Below are 24,944 nucleotides of genomic sequence, written 5' to 3'. Positions count from 1 at the left end.
AGGATTTCACCCGGGTTTCTCAGATGTCCAAAAGCACACTCTTCATGCTCTGTGTTACTGCCACCTCCAAGTGAGGAAAAAGGCTGCCCTGGGAATACAGAGAGAGGGGGCGTGTGGCTTTGTGTATGCTCTTCCCTCCTCCTGGAACGCTGTTCCCACTGTCTTCTCAGCTTGAATCTCTCTCATCCCTCAGAACACAGCTTAGCTGTCACCTCCACTGAGAAGGCTTCCAGGACCCCATGTCCCTCCAACCTTACCCTCTTCCTCAACCTTCTATGTGTATATTTCCAAAGACGTGGTGGATGGAAGAGGGCTGCACATTCTTTGCCACTCCTCCTAATCAAAAGTGAGTCTCTTTCCCCCTCCTTGGATGTGGGCTGACTATAGCCAATAGACTGGGCAGAAAGGGCAATGGTGCAAATGTCAAGGCTGAGCTTTAGGAGATATGCAGCTTACATTCCCATTCCTTGATTCCCTTTAGGAATCCAGCCACCATGTCAGTGTTTTTATTCTATGAGGATGCCTACCTAAGAAGTCTGCTTAAGCAGAGACCACCATGCTGTGAGGAAGCCCAAGGTAGTCAAATAGAGAGGGATCATGGCATAGAGACAATCACCAAGGTCCAGACATCTAACAGAAACCTTGGAACTTACTGCCCAGCCCAGCCACCAGCAGAAGATGAGTAGACAAACCCAACTGATCTGTCCAGCTGAGCCTTACCCAAACTCCTGAAGCTAGAAACATGAGCAGATAAAATGATGGTAAGTCCCTATTTGGGGAGGTAGCTTGCTAGGCAGCAACACGTCACCAAAGCAAACACTATGATTTGTAATTATTTAATAGTGTTGTTTACTTGTTTCCATCTCTCTCGCCTACAAGAACATAATCACCCTGAGGGCAGAAACCATGCCTGTTTTTGCCTGTCCCTGAATCCCCAGTGCCTGTTATATAGTAAGCACTCAACAAATAATTGCGAATAAATGCTTTACCATCAAACTAATAACAAATGTATAAGTAGGAACAGCAGTAACAATAGAGCAGGGATGGTTGCAGTCATCATAACAGCGATCATCAAAAGAATAGTAATAGTAGCAGTGACTGCTGCCATGCTGAGTTAAAGGAGTAACACAGAGAACACACCTCTCAAAAAGATCATCGTGGGCTTCCCTGGTGGCGCAGTGGTTGAGAGTCCGCCTGCTGATGCAGGGGACACGGGTTCGTGTCCTGGTCCGGGAAGATCCCACATGCCACGGAGCGGCTGGGCCCGTGAGCCATGGCCGCTGAGCCTGCGCGTCCGGAGCCTGTGCTCCGCAACGGGAGAGGCCACAACAGTGAGAGGCCCGCGTACCGCAAAAAAAAAGGATCATCGTTTTTAAGGTTATTGTTATGAACATTGTCATCACAGCAACTCCCTTTGATGCATGAGTATCATATGCAAGATACTGTGATAGAGGCTTCTGTACATTATCTCTACCTTCCACTTACAATAACCCCAGAATATAGTGAAGGTAGTACTATTCTCAGAAAACTCAAGTGATGCTCATGATTACAAGATGCCCAAAGACTTGGGAAGTTTCTAGGTGGGTTTTGGGGAAGCGGTATCCTCACTGGTGGATCCTGGTTTCAAAGGTGCTGGAAGGTAGAAGGTTTAAAACAAGGATCTTATTGATGGGGAAAAGGACAAGTGGAAGAAAACAATCCAACTGAAACCTCAGGTAGGGAGCACCTTCCCGGAACCCCTTCTCATATCCCCTTGTTCCCCCTGCTAGGATGGGGTACTCACGGGTCCCCCTAGTGCCCCATTTCAAGGTCTAAGCCAGTGCTGATGGCTCAGCCGTGTCTCCATTGATTTCTCACTCTTCCTGGGCACAGACAATGTGTGACTCATTTCTGTTTCCCAGCAAGGACCTGGCACACAGTAGGTGTTGATAAATGTTTTCTGCACTAAATGCAATTGGGATCAATGCCCAAAAGGCAGATTCTCTCACTTCCATTGTTTAAAAATACCACGGATTTCCCCTTATGCATTATGTATCACAGAAATTAATTTATCCGGAACTGCCTTCCAATGCAGTTTCCGAAGGCTCTAGTCTGCATCCAGCTGGAAAACTGTACTGGGGTGGGGGGTGTCTGGCTAGTCTCTGACTCTGTCTGTTAATCCCAAACACCACAGGTCCAAGGATAAGGGTCTGAGTGAAAAAGTCAGGTCAGAAGCCGACGTTTCCTGATTCCCACTTCCCTTGGCAAGGTCAGGATGGATGGATCTCACAGAATCAGGTACATCTTTCCTGACTGCCCTCACCCCAAACCCAGTGGCTTCTCCATTCTTCCCACCCTTTGGGAGAGGGCTGCGGGAGAAGTCGTACAGAGTTGTGGTTATTAGCACGGGTTGTGGTTTCAGACATAACATGTGCTAGTAACGTGGCCTTGGGAAAATCATCAAGTCACATCAACTCTCCAAGCCTTAATTTCCTCATCTGTAAAAAGAACATCATGACATCGACACTCAATGGCCAATCTCAGGATTAAATGATGTGGGACTATAGCACCCCAGACTAGTAACAAAGTTCACATGTGGGCATACTGCATGTTACAAGGAGCTTTGGCAGATTCTTTGGTCATTTGATAATTGCTCCAACTCTGTGAGTTAGGCAGGGTGTAGATTATTTTTGTGCCCATTTGGAAGATGGGAAAACCAAGAACTCAGAATGATGCCTAATCATAGCCCCCGTGCCAATTACATGCCAGGCGGAGTCATAAAGAGCTTTGCCTGAAATATCTTCCTGTGTTCACAAAAGTTACAAAGTTAAGACAATTATATTCTGAAAATTGAGGATCATGGAGATTAAGTAACTTGCTTAAATTGTTAAAAGGTGGTGAAGTAGGGGTTGAACCAAGACAGCCTGACACCATAATTGGTGATCTTACCCACTGCCCTGAGTGACTTGCTTAAGTGAATGCCCAAGTCGGAACCAGAGCTAAGGACTTCAAGCTTTTTTCTCTCCATTAGCCTATACACTGATACTCAATTTATAGAAAACTCTGTGTGTTTCAGATCAAAGCTAAAACATTTTTAATTAACTCCAGTCTGGCCGTCCTATTTTTAAAAGGGCACAGATTAAATGTGTCAAAAATTCAGATTCAACTATATTTTATTTCTTGTTTCCTACATGCCAAGGGTTTCCCTATTAATCAATCCACTTAAGAATCACAGCTAATAAGATAGGCATTATTCTGTCCATTTTAAAGATAGAAAAATAGAGGTTTGCTTAATGATATAATTAGGTGTCTCACAAGCATCTCAAAGTTCATACACACACGCTGAATTTTTGATCTCAACTCCTTCTGTTCTTTGGAAAATGATCCTTATCTCCACCAAGACTCAACTTTATAAGAGTTGGCATTTACCAGGCCCAAGCTCAGAGCCACTATGGACCCCATTCTCCTTCTTACATACTACAGCCAACAAATTGTCCAGACCACACTAGTTCATGTTGCCTTCTCTTGTCTGGACCACTGCAGTAGCTTCCTAACTTCTCTTTCTGTCACCCCCTACCCCACCCCATTTCTGTGACCCTCTAATTAATTTTCCATAGTACCATCAGATCATTCCTAAAATCAAAATCAAATCCTGTCATTCTCTTGCTTAAAATCCAGTGGCCTCTCAGTGCAAAGGATAAATAGATACACCTCCACCTCCACCCCCAATATGGCTCACAGGGCCCTGCATGAGTGTTCCCTGACCACTTCTTTAGCCTCATCTTGGGCCATCTTTTCCCCTTCCCCAACCCAGACACACTGACTTTCTTTCATTTGAATACACCAAGTTTCTTCCTGCCAGGGATGTGGTGGTAAGTGGTTAACAACCAGTTCTATAGAAAACAAACCCCCAAGAGCCCTGACTTGTAACACTGCCAATTTCCGTGGCGTAAGTACTCTCACTATGGCCATTCCAAGCTACTAACATGGCATCCTGGTCATGCTGGGGAGAAATGTACACCCTTGCACAGCACCTATACCTTTCCTTTACAGCAATTTCCACAGATGTAATCATTCAATTATGAAAGTGATTTTTGTCTGTTTGTTTGTATTCTATGGTTTATACTAGACTGTAATTTCCTAAAGGAGAATCCATATCCATCCTTCACTCTTGTACCTCCAAGGCCTAGTACTTTGCCTCCCAAATAGCAGAAACTCAAGACATATTCATGAATCAGTAAATGACACACACTTGTTGAGTATTTTATTCTAGGCTCTGTGTTAAGCACGGAGAATAAAACAGATGAGTAAGGTACCACGGTGTCCTCAAGGACTTTCCAGCTGTACGGCAAAAGTAAAGTTTTAAATTATTGTAACGTTGTTGGGTGAGCATTTAGTAGATTAATGTGTATTGTGACATATTGTAGGAGTTCAAGAAACAATTTTATTTTATTTTTTGGATACCAGAGGAGTGAATTCTCAAGGCACATCCTGCATGTAAAGGGAATAACAACTCCGGCTTTGAGATGGTATCATGAAAGGATTTATAGATGAACAAAGGCTGGGAGTAAGTAAAGATCTGATAGAATTTCCAGCCAAAGCAATTACCAACACTTCAGAGTTTAATTTCAGCGTGGAAGGCCTCCTCTCCAGCAAGCTTCCTTCCTGATGCTTTCTTACCCAGTTCATTTTCAAACTATACTGAGGTATCGAAAACCACTTGCATCTCTGAGCCGTAACACACGGTGAGATGTCTGGCAACAGGGCTTGCCAGCCTCCCCCCGCCCCCGTGAATAAAAATGATGTGGACCAATTGCTTACATCTGTGAAAACCTATGTGACTATAAAGGTAGACCCCAGTTTCCCGGCCCCAGAAAGGGCCTGGGAGCCCAGCAGCCCTGAGCTGGCCCAGGGAAATGATGGGAAATTCAATTTCAGAAGGGCTGTTTGCAAAGTAACCCAATACATTATGGTTGTGCATTATTATTGTACTATATTGAGTAATATCACATTTAAGAAGATTTCATAGCATCATAGCCATTCACAGGGGAATATAAAAGCGGTTAATAAAATAGAGAAGTACAATTTCCCTTCAGTGTTAGTTTTGCTCCTATTATACTCAGAATAATAATCAGAGGTCCACTTAGCTTGACTTGGGAAGTATCAGATCTGTAATTATCTCATGTCTACAGTGTCGTTATCAAGGGTTCAGCCCCAGTATCACGCCACAGTGAATCCTCAGAAAGCCTGCACAACTCACTACCCACGTTGAGGAAGGAAAAGCACAGGGCTTCCTAAAGTGCCACCCACCCACCCACACACACACCCCAGGGGAAGTCCAGATGCCTGTGCGGCCCAGGCTGGGCTCTCTGCTAGAACTAAGCTGCAGAACAAAACCTGGATCCTGTTTACTAGGGCTTCCTTCTGCCGTGGGTAGGCTCCTGCCCTATGAACCCTTATTTTGAAAAGGAAACATGTGATTTCCCCCAGCCACTCAACCTAACGTCTCCTTCTTGCTAAGGCAAGTGGAAAAAACATTCTCTGCAGATTTGTTGAGAGCAATGAAAGATGCTTAAATGACTGTTCACTAAAAACTCACCTTCGGTGGCTCTAACCAAGCCTTTCAAGGCTCTTCTGGGGACCAGCTGTTCTAGCTACAGGAGAAGTGATCTCTTGGGGCTTTCTTACCACCTTCTCATGTCAGCCCCAGAGCTGGGCCCCAGTTGCCTATTTTAGTCAAGAGTTATTTCCACTGCCTGTGCCTATGTGTGTAAAGACCTGCCATGGTGTGTTAGAAAGAGCAGTTCAGTGCCTTTGGCATCAGCCAGGTCTGGGTTTGAGTTCTGTGCCCATCACTTACTGATGGTACCACCTGGGGCAATTTTCATCACCCCTGAGTCTCTGTTTTCCTTGTCTGTGAAATGGGGGTAACACTACGTGCCGCTAGGTTTAGAATAATGGATTGAAAGCCTGAATACATTACCCCAGACTATTAATACTTACTCTATTAATAATAACACTTCTGGCATTCATTTCATGATCTCAGAAGATGGAAACACTTGCTACACTCCTGCTCTGATTTAAATCAAAGTCAATAGTGATATAGGTTTCACTTTCAAAGGTTTTTTTTGAAAATGTGGGCACTGCATGTGTGTATGGATATGTCTGGAGGTACGAGGGGATGCTACATTTGTGATATAACTCTGGAATTCATTAAATTCTGACATTACGCAAACATTTATTTTCTTGCCAGAGTTCCACAGGGAAGTCCTGTTTGATGGAGAAGACTAAAATAAATGCAGTTTATTTTTCAGCTCAGGGGAGAAATTAGGATTATTGTATTAAAAAATAATCCAGAAGACCCAGATACCCTGGTCAAACTCAAATGCCCATGAGGGCCAGTCCAGGTAGATGAAAAAGGTAAGTTTGGTGAAATACTATAAGGAGTGGTGGCAACTACAGCATACGGTCTTGGGGAACAGCCCATCTTCAACATTCGCACATCATAGCCATGTTTTGTTAGACTTTTCCACTTCTAATCAAAGCCAGGTTATACTGTAAAATCTCCCATTTTTAATTGTAGGCAGTTTATTCCATTGGGAAGCCTGAGGTCTAAATCAAGTCAGCAGGCCAACAATATATAAGCTTTGTCCTAGATCAGGGATTAACACACTTTTTCTATAGAGGGCCAAATAGTAAGTATTTTCAGCTTTGCAGGCCCTGTATCTCTTTACAATTACTCACCTCTGCTGTCGTAACGTAAAAGCAAAGCAGCCATGGATAATGCATGAATGGATTGGTATGGCTGTCTGCCAATAAAACTTTATTGACAGAAAGAGGTGGTGGGCCAGAACTGCCCCATTGGTCAGTTTGCCAAGCCTTGGCCTAACTACTTAACGCTGATACTCTGATACTAAAGGCCTGGAAGAGGCGAAGGCTGGAGAGAAGATGGGAAGGCTGGGCTGGCGAGGGGCTCTGGGTCCCGTGGGCAGCTGGATCAGGTAGACTGACAGCCAAGGCTCCGGGGTCCATGCAATGCTTCCTCCTCCTCTTTCCAACCTTTGATCAGGTCCCCTCCATTCTTCAATGCCAAGAGTTTCTGGGATTCAAAACTAGAGAAGACTCCCAAATTCAAGGACTAAGCTGCCTTGCCTCCCTCCCGTCCCCAAACTTCCCCCTCCAAGAGTCAAGAAGACTCTCTGGGGCTCATCCCCCCGGCCTGCCCCACCCCTATCATCTCTTTCTCTTTTGTGAAGCCACCAGATGAGTGTCACCCAGAGACACTGCCTGGAAGCCCAGGCAACTCCTTGCATAATTGCTAACCTGACTCCCACTTGCAAGCCAATTAGAGGGAAAAGGGGGGACGAGACCCACCTCCTGTCATTCGGGCGCTACCGCCACCACCGCTTTTCTTAGTAAAAAGAAAAAAGGTAGTTAATTTCTGCCCCTAAAAAAGGTTAGGGAACAATCTCTTTAAATTACAGTGTGATAACGTGAAGCAAAGATGCAGAAGTCAAATACAATTTGGGTTATAATTAGTGATTTCCTTGTAGCAAGTTTCTCTGGGAGATCCAGGCTTCCTCTAGTCAGCTTGCCAAGTGGTCTGAAGGTCCCTTTCACTCCGAGGGGCCACTGGATGCCATGTGGGGGGGAGGGGGTGATTGGGGGATGGAAGAGTGTGTGTGTGTGTGTGTGTGTGTGTATGTGTGTGTATGCTATGTGTTTATAAATTGAAGCAGTTTAGACATAAATTCAGAATTATGGGGACAGCGATTATTAAGATACTTGTCTGCTATGATATTATCATGTTTAAAATAGCAGGGTAAAATAAACTATTTCTGATGGGGAAGTCAAACAATGTGGGTTTAGGAATCCACCAGGCCTCTGCTGGCATTTACACTCATCCCTTTATTAGTTGTATGGCCTTGGGGCAAGTTATTTAACATCTGTGCTGTTTCCTCACCTGTCATTCTAGCATCACCACATGCATCCCTTGATGGGCTATGGAATGTGACTAAAATTTTCAGCATAGCGTGTGGCTCTTGAGTGAGTTAGGGAGCGGACCCTGGAGGTGGACTGGCTGCCTTTCAATCCCAGCTCTGACCTTAGTGGCTTTGTGATGTGACCTGGGTACTCTCCTTGATTTCTCTATGCCCTGATGTTCTCACCTAGGTAACAAGGGGTTTTAATTATGGTACCTATTTCCTCTGGATGATGTAAGATTCCATCAGATCATGCACAGAAAGCTGGTAGCATCACTGCACTGGGCATCTAACACATGCTCACTACATGCTAGTTACTGTTATCTAGACGTTACTCATACAGGATAGTTGAGTCTTCTTTTTTAATTTTCTTCCTTTCAGCCCCCAAAACTTCTATTTGTTTTTCCCCATCTACCAGTCAAGATGCAGATTTACAGTTCCCCCTTTTAAAAGACCAGGGCAGCCCAAACTTGTTGAACTGTATTATTGGCAACGACTTCCGTGATTTTTTAAAAAAACCTTTTTGCTTCCACAACAAGTCTGCAATACTTCAGGCTTCATATTACCTTGGTCCTGATGGCCTGGTTTGTTTTGGACTGTACTGTCTGCAAGCTTTGGTTTATTGGAGAACAAACTTGCCCATGTAGCTTTGTCTCAAGGACACCGAGATCGCATAAGAGTCAGGTCCTCAAGGCTGGATACATTCTGCTCCCGATATCAGAGGGACGGATTAGTGTCTGCACTGTGTTGACCTTCTCTCCTAAGCCCAAGGGTTAGTTGCAGGGCCCATGAGAGTTTCTGTGGGATCTCCACTCTGACTGGCTCATCTGCCAGACCCACCCACCTCACAAGGGTCTGGTTACTTTACTATGGGGGACAGAACCTACCCTTCGACCTTCTGCCCTTCTGGGAGCTTGGGCAGTGACCTGGACCCAGCTCTACATCAAAGGCTATAATCTGGCAATCCGACAGTCTCCATACTCTTCAGGGGTGCAAAGCTGGAAACCCAGACTCCCTAGTTAGAGTGTTTGGACCCAAGAGCAATTGGGACTAGAGCCGCTTGGAATACATAACAGTACTGAATGAGCACAGCCCCATCAGCACAGCCACCAGGATCTGCAGGAGAGAACTAGATAAAATAAAGACTCTTTTTAGAATTCTGGAAGCCTTTCTGAATGTAGGGCCCACTATTGGCTGAAACCTCTGGCTAGGAACCAAAACAGCATATGAAAGAGAAATGAAGCCTTAAATCATATAGCTTGACTCGCTCCTATAGTCAGGGTCAGTGGCCTTTGACCATTTTAATGCAGAGATAACCCTAAGTAAGTGAATTTTGAAAGCTACTACAGAATCCAGGAGACGGAGAGGAAAAAAAGCATGGTCATAGCCAGTAGGATGCAGAGGGAGGGGCATGGTGCAGTGGAAATTTTCTTATAGGACGTCCCTGTTCTGGTTTCTGCTGTGATATTCGCTGTGTGACTCAGGCAGATCCCTTTCCCTCTCTGAACCTTGGCATTATTTGTAAAGAAAGCATGTAGACCAGATGGTCGCTTCCAGCTCTAGCATTCTATGCATCTCTGCACTGTCATGCTCAAGCATCCAAGCTGCCTTTTTTATAAACCTGAAATAGGGTCTCACTCAAAGGATTCAAGTTCCTAATTTCACCTCTTATTTTAAAAATAGTGGGAGGGAGACACAAGAGGGAGGAGATATGGGGATATATGTATATGTATAGCTGATTCACTTTGTTATACAGCAGAAACTAACACACCATTGTAAAGCAATTATGCTCCAATACAGATGTTTAAAAAATAAATAAATAAACGAAGTTTCAAAGACTAAGTCGGGGGTTATAAACTCAGTATCTTCAGAGGCTGGGCAGACAACAAAAATAAGTGAAACAGGAGCGAACAGGAAAGCACATAAAAATCCAAAACGCTGCTTGCTCTTGAAAATAATCAAGACATTGTAATGCTGGGTCAGCAATCCAATATGGCCGTGATTGGATGGACTGACAGAGAACGGCCTTTGGATGGACCATGTGCCCTCAAGACTACCAACAGGGCCTCCATCAGGGGTCACAAAGCATCATGCCTAGGGTTTTATCAATCCTATATTAATGGGGAAAATTATTTCTTTTACCTATGTCTCCATCATAAACTACTCTCTTTCAAATACGTATGTTACTTGCCTGAACCTGAAAGTATTTGGGTTTCAGCCCTTAACTTATGTAATCACCTTACATCTGTACAATGAGGAGATTGGAATAGGTGGTTCCCTCCAGCTCTAACACTCCAAGGGTCTAGCTGAAGCCCCCAGGAACCCTCAGTTAACGAAGCACAGCCAACTTCTTTCTCCTGCCTAAAATCCAAATACAGCACAGCCTTTGTAGGAATTCACTATCAACTTGCAAAATATATGGCCAGGAATTAAGAGCATGACCTGGTGGTTGGCTAATGAGGGATTCAAATACTGCCCACAGAACAGATTAACGTCTGAATCTAGATTCATTTAAAAACAAACAAACAAAAGCAATGAAACCACCTCATGAGGCCCATGAGCTGTGCAAAGGTTCTTCAACACCTAACCAGTCGTTTGTGTAGCTCGTAGACAGCCCACTTCATCTTCGAATTACCTGATCATTACCCCAACACTTCACAATGACACTGTGCTAACACTTGCTCAAAGACTAACACCTTACTCAAGGATACAGACTGCTTAGTCATACTGAGAAGGTAAAACTGATGACAATGTATATAGGTATGAATAAGCACAAAACACCAAGTTTATCATTCAGACAGTCACGATGTAACGTTTCCAATGACTTAAGACTTCCAATGGAAATATGACAGTGCAATCCCGCTAAGAAAACTTAATAGGTCTGATCTCTCCTCATTCAGCAAAAGCAAGATGGCTTCAGCCTTACGGACAAAACTTCAGTCATAGAGTCCTTTAATAAATCCTAACCTTGCTCTTCATGACCTAGACTTAGGTCAATGACTTGCTTGTACCAATCAGCTGAACTCAGGTGTGAGTGACTGAAAACTATTTGTATGGAAATCATCACATACAAGAATTCCTTTTAAATAAGTGTGGGGATTTGGGTCTTCATTTCCCCCTTAACACAGAAAATGTCACAATTCTTAGGATGGATTTACTGTCCTGAAAAACATTTAGAATGAAGAATTCAGGACAGAGGAGAATGCTGTGATTTCCCACTGGGAATGATGTAATTATTTCCTAATTATAATGGTTCATATGGTAGAACGTTTACTGTGTGCCCATCTCTGGGCCAAGCCCTTCATTGGCATTATCTCATTAGGATGTCATAGCCTCACATACACAGAGGGAAACAGTGAGGCTCAGAGAGGTTCCATCACATGCCAGTGGTCCCAACCTGGGTCAGAACTGGGATAGGAACTCCCAGCTTTCTGGAACGTGACGCTTCACTGCTTCTCCTGCTAACACCTAAGGGTATTTATTTTTCCAGAGCCATTTTTCCTGACCTGTCATGAGAACCTTCAGTTCTCCCAGAATCCAAGGCTGTAGCCTGGTCCTACAAAGGGACTTGGGTCTCTGATGCTCACAGCTTTAGAATTATCCTAAGCTGGGCTCAATGGTGTCTCCTGGGCCACCAGGACGCGGCACTCTTTGGTCAACAGAGGCTCTGGAACAGTAAAATGGCCCTGGAATTGGGTAACTGAGCCCTTCAATTCATCCTGAAAACCACAGACCATTTATTCTAAAGCAAAGACAGGAGGCAAAGGCATTAATACTCGGCCTCACGAGGGAACAAGAAGCAGTACCTGTGTCCTTAAAGTAAATGTGAACCTTAGGAGAGCAGAAGTGATATTGACAAAACAGCTCAGCTACACTGTCATCTGAAAAGACAATTTTGAAGCCACTGAAACATATTATTGGAGTTTGCTCAAGGCACCGGTCTCAAACAAGAGACCGCGCTAAGCCTGTAATATTGCACATGCTTGGGTCTGCTGGGGCCCTTCCCAGGGTGAAATGAGGAATTCCCAGGCAAAGCAATCTTTTCTGCCACATCTCTGGATGCACAGAAGAGCCCAGAGTATGTGCCCAGGCCTGCCTGGGGGTGCCTTCTGGGCTTCGAGCCCTAAAGAGTTTTGATCTTGAGTCTGCCACACCTGGTTTGGAGCCCTGGTTTCTACCTGTTATCTACAATGACCTTCAGGAAGTTACTTGCCTCAGGTTTTTCAACTGTAACATGGTGATGACAATGCCTCTTAACATACTTTTATTTTTTTATTTTTATTTTTGGTGATGGAGGGTCAAGATGACTTGAGATTGTGCATGTAAAATGATTACAACATAGCCTGATGTTCCACGAGCGAAAATTGTTATTTCTGAGACTGTGATTCTCTGTCTCCTGTTTTGATGCAGCTACTTACCCAGTTTTTAGAGTGGCATCCCTCAGTGATTTTGCCAAACTTTAAATGTAAGCAGGGGATGCCAAAGTCCTCCGACAGGAAGAAGGACTCTCTGGTGCTTTACAATTTGTCTCTGATGACTGTTTCGAAGGGAAGAGGAGGGGTGTTTGGAGAAGGGCAGGGCCACTGTGGAGGAAGGGAACAGTAGGACTATAAGAGCAGAGAGGTCAAACAACCAGCCCAAGCGCCTTCAGCTTGGAAATGGTAAAGAGAGGGGCGAACCCTGACACACCCAGATTCCGGGTTCTTAGCTGACCTGCTTCTTTCAACTGGAGAGCAGGCTGAAGGACCCAGCCTTGGGGCAAGTTCTAGATTGTTCACTCTGGTCCCAGGCACTGGTCATCTGAGCTGCTGGCCAGGAGAACTTGTAGGGAAGAGCCTGGAGATTGAAGAAAGTCTAGACTTTGACACTGGCCACATCTGGTGAGGTCTCTACTCTGCCATCACAACTCCTCCAAACTCCACGACATCTTGAACCACTTGGTCCCTCAGTGTAAAATGGGGAACGCTAATATCATGTAAAAGGTTTGGTGTGAGGATAAAATGAGATGAGAGATTGAAAGAGCACTTAGCAGGGTCTGTGACCACAGCAGGCCTCAATCAATGGCAGCAGCCTTTCCTTTTCTTTTCCCTGACACCAGGCAGCTCTCAAGTTACTTTCTTCTGTTAGAGAGGGGCTGTCTCCAGCCCAGCATACACAGGTGGAACGGCTGTGAGCTGAGTTGGGTGGCGTGTTGTGCTAGCCAAGACTGTGGGCAGCAGGCCTTCTCGGGACTGTCTGTGGGCTGTACATGGGCTCTCTGGAGGGTAATGTCTACATTTAAACCCATGTACCTTTAACCACTCACACAGAGACACTGGAGGTAGACAGCAATATTTGTACTCAGCTGCTCACTACAGCCTGACTGGGAATAATGACACTGCAAGATGAACCCCAGAAAGAACCTAAATTCCATCAGTGGGAGACCTCTGTATGTAAGATAGCAGACAAATATGCAAAAGAACGCAAAGCGTGATACAGAATGACCTCCCAGATATAAAAGGTGCCAAAGTGGGTGCTTAGTAGATTTAAATTCTGTCCTTTTGGGAATGGAACTAGTGAGAAGTTAGAAGATGTAAAGACTGAATTAGAGACAGAGAGAGATAAACTAGAGATAGAGGGAGAAATAGACAAGCAGGCTGCTATAAACCGAGTGTTTGTATTACCCAAAAATTCATGTTGAAATCCTAGCCCCCAAGGTGATGGCATTTCGAAGTGGGGGCCTTTGGGAGATGATCAGGTCATGAGGGTGGATCCCTGACTAATGGGATTAGTGCCCCAGAGAGCTCCCTCACTCTTTCCGCTATGTGAGGACACAGCAATGAGACAGTCCTCTATGAACCAGGAAGTGGGTTCTCACCAGACACCAAATCTGCTGGTGCCACAATCTTGGACTTCCCAGCCTCAAAACTGTGAGAAATAAGTATCTGTTGTTTATAAGCCAGCCGACTTATAATATTTTTGTTATAGCAGCCTGAACGGACTAAGACATATGCTTGTGTTTGCATAAAGCATTTCTGGTAGAACTGGTGACTCTTGTTTCTGAGAAAATTTTAGTTTTCATTATATACACTTTCTAGTGTGTGACTTTTTGAAACCACAAACCTGAATTGCAGTAATAATAATAAGAAGAAGAATGGCTAGTTAACTAAAAGGAATGCATTGAGAAATTTTCCCCATACCTTAGCTGCACAATTGGCTTCCAAAGCAGAGCCAGTATGTAAATGGTTAAGAAGAGGAAGTCGCCACCAGGCCACGTCTTATCTTCCTAAAGGTATTAATGAAAACTGGAGACACAGTTAGCACTCCAGTTGGAAGCACTGAAGATCAAGAAGAACTTGGTTCCTTAAGGAGCTCCTCTCTCTGTCAACATAGCCCAGAGCTCAGGGACCAAGCTCTAAAACTCACATTGTTTCTCCCATCAGATCCTGGAGCTGGTGGGAGACTTTTAGACAGACTGCAGAGGTGATAAAAATAGAAGTTAAGTTGCTATTGGAGATACATGGAGAATTCACCACTTGCAAATCTCTAATTATAATATGTCAAGAGTAAAATACCTTGTCAGGAGCAGTATCTGATATAATACAGCATTGGCTCTGTCAGCACAGTGATCCATGATGTGTTTGGAGGCCCACATTAAATAGACAATCAGCAGAAAATTGTCCTGCAGGGACTCATCTCAGCCCTTGGGGAACTGAAAGGATGACCTGGTAGGTCTTTTCTCTCTGTACTTTCCTCAGCTCTGGCTGGGAGCTCTGGGTGCATTCTGCTTCCCTTTTACAGATCCTGCACTTTGTGTTAAATCATGTGCATATATTAGATGTTCTTGGAGCCTACCAGATGGATGGATCTTTTCTCTTACCCCAAACTACTCTGTTTTTCAAAGAAATGATGGTCCCTCCAGTGGCCTCAGACTGGCATTAAGCACATATCTGTGCATATCTGTCAAAGGACAGTTAGAGTTGTTTCAGGTACAACTCTACCCTGTGGGGAATAAATCAGGTGTATAATACAGGGCCATGTTTTCCCGGGTTGGGAGAACCATGGCTCTGACCCACTTTGAGGTTAAGTGAAGAGAAGGTGCCCCCGGTAAATGCACAAGGATGCAGGGACAGTTTGAAGAAACTTGTCATAGACTATGTTCTGCTCAGTCAGGTCAGGGAACTACAACTCAAAAGTAGGTCACAGACAACAGAAACATCTTTCCTTTTGGCAGAAGAGAGAAAAGCATAGGCATGTAATTGTAGCAGAAAACAAGATGGCACCTTTTAGGATGCCTGCTCTTTCCCCACACCAGCTAGGAGTATATGTCCTAAGACTTCCTTCAGGATCAGCCACAAAGCCCCTCCTGCTTCACCTTATCATGGTCCTCTTTCCTTGAGGACTTCCTGTAAGCAGTGTGTGCCACCCAAACATTGCCGGAATAGACAAAGTCACCGGATAACCAGCCTCACCACAAACTCACACTCCCCAAAGTGAGAGAGGTGACTACTGCCCTTCAAAAACCCTAGAATTGTATGAGCCACATTCCTGGCAGGTCTGCTCAATTTCAGGATCATTCTGTTGCTTCTAAATCCCTTCCTTTCTCACTCTCTGTCAGTTGATAGTGAGCGTGAAGGTAGTATAGAGGGACCTCCTCAGGTCATCTCTTGACCTCAAGATTTATCTGTTTCCTCACACATTTATTCTTCATTCTTGCTATGGTCTGAATGTTTATGTCCCCCATTCACTGCCCCAGACTCACATGTTGGAATCCTAAAGCCCCATGTGATGATGTTAGGAGGTGGAGCTTTGGGGAGGTGATTAGGTCATGAGGGTGTAGCCCTCATGAATAGCATTAGTGCCCTCATAAAAGAGATCCTACAGAGCCCCCTTACTCCTCCCACCATGTGCAAAGGCAAAGGCTCTGAACCAGGAATAGGACCCTCACCTGACCATCTGGTACCCTGATCTTAGACTTCCAGCCTCCAGAATTGTGAGCAATAAATTTCTGCTCTTTATAAGCCAGTCTGTGGTGTTTTGTTACAGCAGCCAGAATGGACCATGACACTTCTCTTCTGTTTCAAAATTGAAATGTTTTCAAATATTCATGGGAGCCCTTATTTGTAATGCTGGCCATTTTTTTTGTGGCCCCAAATGGAAAACAACTCAAATGCCCATCCACAGGTAAATGGATCAACAAATTGTGGCACATTCTACGTAATGGTGTGCAAAGAGTAGGCTACTGATGCATGCAACGAGATGGATGAATCTGTGAACCATGATGCTAAGTGACTGAAGCCAGAAAACAAAGAGCATATGATGTTTGATGTCACTCATAGAAAATTCTAGAAACTGAAAACTAAGCTATAGGAGCCAATCAGTTGGTTCCTGGGAATGAGACAGAGGTGGAGAGGGAAGATTGCAGAGGGGTGCATGTATATTTTCGAGTTATAGTTTTTCCTGGATATGTGCTCAGGAGTGGGATCACTGGATCATATGGTAACTCTGTTTTGTAAGGAATCTCCATACTGTTATATATAATATACAATGGAACATTACTCAGCCATAAAAAAGAATGAAATAATAATGCCATTTGCAGCAAGATGGATGGACCTAGACATTATCATACTAAGTGAAGTAAATCAGACAGAGAAAGACAAATATTATACTGTATGATATCACTTACATATGTGGAATCTAAAAAAAAAAATGATACAAATGAACTTATTTACAAAAACAGAAATAGACTCACAGTCAAAGAAAACAAACGTACGGTTACCAAAGGAAAAGGGGGGAGTGATAAATTAGGAGTTTGGGATGGAAAGATACAAACTACTCAAACCACTATATATAAAATGAAAAAGAATATAAATACATAAAACCGAATCACTTTGCTGTACACCTGAAACTAACACGTTGTAAATAAACTATACTTCAATATAAACGGACAAATCAAACAATACAGTGGTTTCCAGATTACAAAAAAAAAAAAACTTTGGGATGATGGACATGTCTGTTATCTTGAGAGTGGCAGTGGTTCCACAGTTATGTACGTATGTCAGTACTCATCAAATTGCACACTTTAAATATGCAGTTTGTTGTATGTCATTTATATGTCAATAGAGCTGCAAAAAATAAAGTATTTCTTCTCCTTTCCCAGACTACCTATTGTATCTGTGTACCCTTGGTCATATTCCTTCCTATTTCCTCTAAAATACTTTGTCACTTTCTTTCTTGAGTCATCATTCCCTATCTCTTCTTCCCTGTCCTCCCCATCGCAATTCTCTGCGGTGTAAACAGTGAATCAAAATCCACTCTCCTACAAACTGCTTTCTCTGAGATCTGTGCTCTTCTAATGCTATGTTTTCTTTTTCCTCTTCCCTCCAAATGTTTACAATGGTACTGTACATACCCACTCTGATAGTTCCCATTTATTCTTCAACTCCTGGCCCCCTGGCATCTCTCCCCAATACTCTACTAAGGCTACTTTCTCCTGGGTCTTCAGTGATGTCCACAATGCCAGCTTCAATAATGTCTTCTCAGTTCACACCTGCCAGGCTGCCATGACAACACTCTCCTGGTTCAACCCCCCATCTGGGTACCCTCTTTACATCTCATTCAATAGCTCTTTTTCTTCCAAACCTCACCACCTATGAGCTCTCCAGTGATCAGTCCTTGACCTTCTCTCCATTCCCTACACTCAACAAATGAATCAATTCAGGCCTGTCCATACAAATGGATCACCATACTACCTTTGGTGCTGACCAGTTGCTGTCTGTTAAATAACTTTCACGAGAAGTCCCAAAGGCACCTTACCATTGACTCCGGTGGAACCATCCTTGGTCTATGTATTTGGGAATGGGGCTCCTCAGTGGCCCCATGGCTGAGACATCCATTCTCTGCTTCAGCCACTGAACTGCGCAAACCAGAGAGAGAGAGTGATTCCCAGGCTTGCTTGTATGGACTAATCCAAGAGTCTTTCACTGGGAATCTGGTGTGATGTCAAGAGCCTGAACTTGAAGGACCATCACACAGAAGTGGGGAATGATGAGCAAGAGGAAGAAGAGGCAGAGATGGATGCAGCTGGAACCTAATAGATGCACGCCAAGAACTAAGCTGTGTCTAAAGCCAGCACTTGTCTGGAATTTTTTGTTTTATAAGCCGATACATTCCCTACTGAGTTTTCCGTTACAGCAACAAGAAGCCTACGAAATAATACTGCTTCATCAGTGATTTTGAGGTAGATCTCTTAGAAAGTGTTTTCTTCCATGATCATCATAACACACTAAAGCCTTGGAAATCCATGCTCTAGAACTTGCGACATTATGACAAGTAACAGAACACATAACCTACGCTCTCTAGTGGACTAAAACCTCTCTAAGGGAGGGAGCCTGTCTCCTCATCATTTCACCTCCTGTAGTGTCTGGGGCACTGTGGACATCCAATATGCAATTTAAATGTAATCGTGTTGATCTCTGGAGAGTTCTTTTTGTGAGAAAAGGATGTTGAGCTTCTCTACTCCCCAGCTGGATTAAGATTTCCTTTAAGGTAGGTACAATTAATCCTTTCTTTCAAAATGTCATTTTTTAAACTTTTCTGGCTTAAACTCTTTTCAATGGCTTCCCATAGCTTTCAACATGGAACCCACGAGGCCTGCGGGATACGATCCCTGCTGGCTGCCCCCATTTTATCCTTTGCCATTGCCAAACTGTCTTCATATGCCCTAGACATACTGCCTTTTTTTTAGTTCTTTGAATAAGCCCAGCTCTTTCCAACCTTGGAACCTTTGACCTCGGTATTCCTTTCGCCTGGATGCTTTGTCTTCTCCCCTTAAATATCATGTCCTTGCAGAAATGTTCCCAGACTACTCATTTACAAGTGGCGCCTCTGATCTTTTTTTAGCCTCCCATAGCACCTGTCTTTTCCTTAAGAGCGCGTATCACAATGTGTGTTTATACAGCTATTTCATTGCTACATGTTTATTCTCTGTCTCTGGCACCAAGTTACAAGAGAGAAAGGACCATTTATGTTTGGTTCAACCACATCATCAAGTATGAGTCCTGGCCCGAGTAGATGCTTAATAAATATTTGTGAGTGAATGAATGAAACTTCCACAGCAGTTTGTATGGTTGGTCCATGTTGAGGCTTAATAAATGATGTCTGATGGGACCTGTTTTAGTCCTAAAATAACCTTCTCAAGCCCTACCACCATTGATTATGACAAAACAACCAGCATACAAATAAATAACTCCATCACTAGGTAGTCAACACAACAACCATAAACACCTACTAAATCCACAAACCCATTTAATGAACCCATTCCTAAGTTACAGCAGCCAAATACTAAAAAGGCAATAGCAGCATTATTGACAATAGCCAAGAGGCAGAAACAACCCAAATGCCCAACAACGGATGGATGGATAAACAAAATAGGATGTATCCATATCATGGAATGGTATTCAGTCATATAAAAACAATGAAGTACTGATCCATGCTCCAGCATGGATAAACCTTGAAAACATTCTGTTAAGCAAAAGACAGACACAAAAGGACATATATGGTATGATCTCATTTGGGGGAAAAATACAGAATAGGCAAATCCAGACAGAAATAAAGCAGACGGGTGGTTCCCAGGGTCTGGTGGGAGGGAGGAATGGAGGGCGTCTGCCTAATGGATACTGGATTTCCTTCTGGGGTGACGGGAATGTCTAGGACTATATGATGGTGATGGCTGCACTACACTGTGAGTGTACTTAATGCCACCTGTATACGATAAAATGGTTAAAACGGTCAGTTTTATGTTATATGTATTTTGGCACAATAAATAAGGGGGGACAAGCAATAGAAAAGTTTTAAATTTACATTATTTTGAAAAATCTCCAAACCTAACCTGCACATCAGTGAGGTACCAGGTAGCAAAGCTAGTCAATGGTTCCTTTGGCTACAAGAAATATATCATGCTTCAAACCAGTAAACTTCTTCGCAAATACCAGTTTCTCAGAGGGCAGAAGAAACAGGCCCAATTGCCTTGCACCTATAAAGTGTTCTGGACTAGAGGCTGGATGTGTCCAGGCTTCTAAAGAATTCCACAGAACAAGTTTTCCTAAGTGTACATATACCTCTTACGGTATGCACGGTGTGTGGTTATTTTAGGTGGTACATAAATAAACATTGTGTAATTTTCATCGTTATTTTTGTTTAGGGTGGTTGTCCTTTATGGATAGCCTGCTGGTTTCTATTGATGGTGGTGATAAACGGTTTCTTTTCAGTTTGTTTGCTTGTTTTACATCCATTTCATCCATTCATATGCAATAAATCTGACTTTTTGGTGCATAGAGGTGTGTCACCTCCACCATCAAAATGCAGAACAGTCCTGCAAAATTCACTCCTGCTGCCCCTTGGCGGCCTAGGCCACCCACACCCCTGGGGGCTCTGAAATAAAAACGATGTTAGGGACTCAAGCCACAACATGGGTGAATTTCCAACGAATTTGGCTAGGGAGGGCTGGGGTGGGAATGGGGAGTGGCTACAATGGGCAGGAGATTCATTCTGGGGGTGATGGAAATATTCCTAGACTGTAGCAATGGTTGCACGATTCTGTAAATACAATAATAATCGGTGAGTTGTCCACCTCGAATAGGTGAATTTTATTGTATGTAAATGGTATCTCCATAAAGCCATTAAAAAAAAAGATTATATTGTCACAATCTCATAATCATAGTGTATGATTTCCCTCAGATGACATAATTCCAGACAAAGCAAAACTATAGAAGCGGAAAAGTTTCCCTTCACAAATGCACGCGGTTAATGGAAAATGTGTTGATTTAAATCAGTGCCAGGAGAAGACGCACGTAGGTAAGGTGAACTAGGCGGGGCTGCGATGACAAGGATGAGCTTAGGGGCTGCTTTGCGGGAGAGAGCCTCCACCCCCCAACCCCGACCAGTTGCACGGCGGTGCGCCCCGCTGTCATTCCCGTAACCCTGGGGTCCCAGAGCGCCCCCGGAGGCCAGTGCGCACTTACTGTGGCGGTGCCCGAGACGGTGTGCGCGCTCGTGTCCGCTGCGCTCTGCTCCGAGTGCGACTGCGCGGCAGGGTACAGGTTTAACGTGTGCTCGGGAACGGTGGTCTGGCCCGTGTACTCTGGCGCGGGGTGGGGATGAGGGGCCGTGTATTCCGCGGGGATGCCGTTCTGAGGGGGGGCAAACTGGGCCGAAGCGTAAGGCTGAGCCATTGTGTCAGGGGCAGCTGCTGCTTCCTGATTACCCTGGAAAATCAGAAAGAGAGAGAGGGAGTGAAAACCATGCGTGGGCACCAAGCAGAAACCTTCCCCCCGAGGCACAAGGACAACTGCTCCCCGGATGCTTCGTGGGTTTCAGCAAGGCTGCCAAGAGCCTGAGATGGATACATCCCACTCAATCTTCACCGGACCCTACAAGGAAACAGTAAGCATTGTAGATAGAGCCCCATTGTACAGATGCAGAAATCGAGGCTCTGAAGGGTGGAAGACCCTTTCCCAATCATCCAGCCCAACAGCCACACACTGTGAGGGCATGTGCTCTCCTGGATTGGGTTGTTCTGGCAGATCTTGCTAATTTCATTCCCGTTTGGGGACCTGTGAGCATGTAGTTGTCGCTGGTGACAGCAGAGCCTTGATTTGATACTTAAAATGCCAAGACCGATTAAATTGCACGTGTGTGTTCTTGAGAGGAGAGACAATTCATGTAAGCATTTGAATTTAATCAACATTTTATGTGATTTGGCTCACATAATGGGACAGGGGTGGTGGTCCTTGCAATGGTCACAGTGTGTGTGTGTGTGTGTGTGTGTGTGTGTGTGTGTGTTTGATGTTCCCAGTGCCAACATGAAGCAGCTGATGAAAATTCAGTGCCTAATTTGGACAAAGATGGCCTTCTGTGATTGTCTCATTTTAAGTATCTCTGCAAAATGCTGGACTTAATTCTTAGCCTCATTAATCAATGCCTACTCCCATTCCCTGACTTATTATTTTTTTTTATAAGCAGAGTATTATGTAACAATTCGCCCTTCACATCTAGGCAAAACATGCAGTGTGATACTTATAGGCAAGTCAAAAGAATAAAAAAAAAAGAATTCAAATGCTTCCATTTCAGGAAGCATCTCTCTCTCTCTCTCCACCTGGACTCCCATAACTTTACTACCCTACACACACACACACACACACACACACACACACACAGACACACACACACACACACACACACACACGGCATCAGGGACTGTAACCCAAAGGTCTAAATTTTCCACGGTCTTAAGAAGAAATGGGATTGCGCAGTCAGAAAGAGAAGAGAGAGAGAGAGAGAGAAAGCTTAGCAATTAAGCACACCAAATAGCTGCCTCTCCCATTGTCTGTGGTCAATTAGATGTGACTTCAGTCCTCCTATAACGATACCAGGGCAAAAGTGTCAGAACTGCTCACATCTCCTGGGTTCCCGCCACCAACATTTGAGAGCTTCTTCAGCCAAAGCAACTTGACTGCAGCAAAAACCATTATGACAGAGAGGGGGAAAAAAGTTTATTCTCAGAGCAGTGCAAGGAGCTGGTGCATTTGTTTAGAAGGAACCTTAATTGGAATGTTAAAGATGACACTTGGAAGAGAACGACACTTAGGATAAGTTTAAAACATTTTACAAGTGAAAACACTCCCCTCAGGCCCCTTCCTCCCCCAGACTAATTTCTCCAAATGTCTGTGCCATTGGAAGCAAAAATAAACAGCCGTTTCTTTCTTGGCAACGTGTTTTCATAGCACTTGGGGCTGAACGGGTCGATCGGCGTGGAAAGTTAACCGTGTCCGTCCTTGGGAAACCACATTTACTGTCATTGCCGTTCATTGTTCACTCGTCTTCCAGGACAAGCCCGGTTTCCTTTTAGGGGCCACTTCCACTCCCAGTCCCCACATTGTGCAGATGTGGCTGGGCCCGTCTCTGGTTACCTCTGGATGTGGTCATGTTACCCTGCCTGGCTAACCAGAGGGCTCCACTCTTAACGGTCACAGTGACTTGGGCTTATGCCCATCCACCTATCCCCTAGCAACTCCAGTGAGGCTTAATCCTGGGACTTGGCTGGAGTTTGGGGAGGAAGTTCTTTCACTTCGATGACTGGCAGCTGGAAAAATAACGTTCAGCCTAGAGCTGCCAAGAACTGCCTCTTGAAGGGAGCCTCCCTAAAGCAGAAGCCAACGCAGAGGAAAACGGAGCCCAGAAGTGGAGAAACAGATCAACTGAGTCCTGCTGACATCATTTGAAGTCTTGGATCCAGCTTTTCCCTGCAGTGAGTAACACTGCTGTTTAAGTTCCATGAGTCAGTAAATGTCTTATTTAGTGTAAGCCCGCCTTTCCGTTACTTGCAACCGAAAAGGTCTTGACTAATACCAGAAAAAATCCTCTTCTGTATATGAGCTGACTAGCATTCTTCTCTTCTACAGGGCTGCTCAAGGAATACATCCTTGTGCACAGAAAGACGCTACTTCTTTCTGGCTGACAAGAAACCCCAGAAACTTTGGGACCTTGAGAACGCTCCAAAGAGAAAATCACCGGGACAGATTCCACTTCTGCCCAAAGGTCCGTTTCAGCCTCCCCTACCTCCCACCTCGCTTGTCTCTGAATTGAAAGACAGACTTGTGAAAACTCCAGGGGAGCATGAAATGATCACAGGATCAATGGTAGAGAGAGATGGTCATAAAAGACAAAGCTTTCCTTTCTCCACCTTCAGTAGAAACACTTTCACGGGTACATATGTGCCCACATGGCCTTTCCTCACTGCAAAGCAGTCTCAGGAGGAGTGAACCAATCCTACAAGCTGCAAAACAGCAACAGCTCCTTGCTAGGATCTGACCTCTCTCTGTACTGGAGAGGGAAGGCCTGCCCCCAGGAAGCTTGTGGTCTCTCCATCCTCTCGACACCATCCTGTTCACTGCCTCCTCTGCTTGGGAATTCCTCCCCTACTCCCTTCCCTGGCTAGCCTTCCTTGGCTTCTCTTTGAGGTCCCAGATCAAGAGCTTCCCAGCAAGTCTTCCTTGACACTTAAACCACATCAGTTGCCTGCCCTCTACACTGCAGCTTGTGGTCACCTCCCACGTAACTCCAGGTACCACTATCGCCTGCTGATTAGCCTGTGAGCGTCCTGAGGGTGGGAGACTGTGTCACATTCTCTGTTCCACCTCCAGGGTTCAGCAGCACGCTGGCTGCAAAGTCAACATACACCGGTGTTTGCTAAGTGAACGCATGCTTGGCTAGTGGACTCTGGGCTCTGTCAGGCTTCACTGGCAACAGGATGGGGGTGGGGGGATGGGAGAGGGATCAGCAAACGAACCCTGGAAGAAATCTGGCCCGTGACTTGTTTTTGTAAATAAAGTTTTATTGGGACACAACCATGGTCACTGTGCTCTGATGGCAGAGTTGAGTTGCTCTGACAGAGACCATATAGCCCACAAAGTCTAAACTATTTATCTATCTGGCCCTTTGCAGGAAAAGTTTTCTAATCATTGTGGCAGAGTTATCATGAAATATGGGGACATCAGTTAAGATGCAAGAGGGAGGAGATATGGGGATATATGTATATGTATAGTTGATTCACTTTGTTTTAAAGCAGAAACTAACACCAGTGTAAAGCAATTAAACTCCAATAAAGATGTTAAAAAAAAAAAAACAGCTGTTGTTGCACAGATAGTTTGGGCAGGAAATACAGTTGGTGGTGAAGTAGGGAGGGAAAGGGGGTGTCTTCTACCTAAACCAAGGAGGGGGTGGCTCAGCCAGACCTGGAGTTCGGCAGCATTAAGGACGGTGGGAGAAAGGTGCAGTAGAATCTTTCTCAGAATGTGCTTTCCATCACCAGGTCTCTGCATTGTACACACACGTGCTTCAAACTCAGCAGACGTGGGCTTGTGCGAAGGCCTATGATGGCTTCAGACTTCTGTGTTCCATCTGAAAGGCATCCTCTTCTCCAAACCAGAACTCAGAAAACAAACT

General features: G+C 44.5%; 1 protein-coding gene across 14 annotated transcripts in view; it reads right to left on the bottom strand.

Annotated features, from left to right (window-relative positions):
* RBFOX1 (RNA binding fox-1 homolog 1) overlaps nt 1-24,944 on the bottom strand; it is a 1,483,287-nt gene that overhangs the window by 163,160 nt on the left and 1,295,183 nt on the right. For all 14 annotated transcript variants that reach the window (XM_060031701.2, XM_060031707.2, XM_060031700.2 and 11 more), the window contains one exon: nt 20,963-21,205. In XM_060031701.2, coding sequence (XP_059887684.1) covers nt 20,963-21,205 — 243 coding nt within the window. The remainder of the gene's footprint in view (nt 1-20,962; nt 21,206-24,944) is intronic.

Source organism: Delphinus delphis, chromosome 15 (genome assembly GCF_949987515.2).
Source record: "Delphinus delphis chromosome 15, mDelDel1.2, whole genome shotgun sequence".
Classification (NCBI taxonomy): domain Eukaryota; kingdom Metazoa; phylum Chordata; class Mammalia; order Artiodactyla; family Delphinidae; genus Delphinus; species Delphinus delphis.
This window is presented reverse-complemented; position numbering and strand designations above follow the sequence as displayed.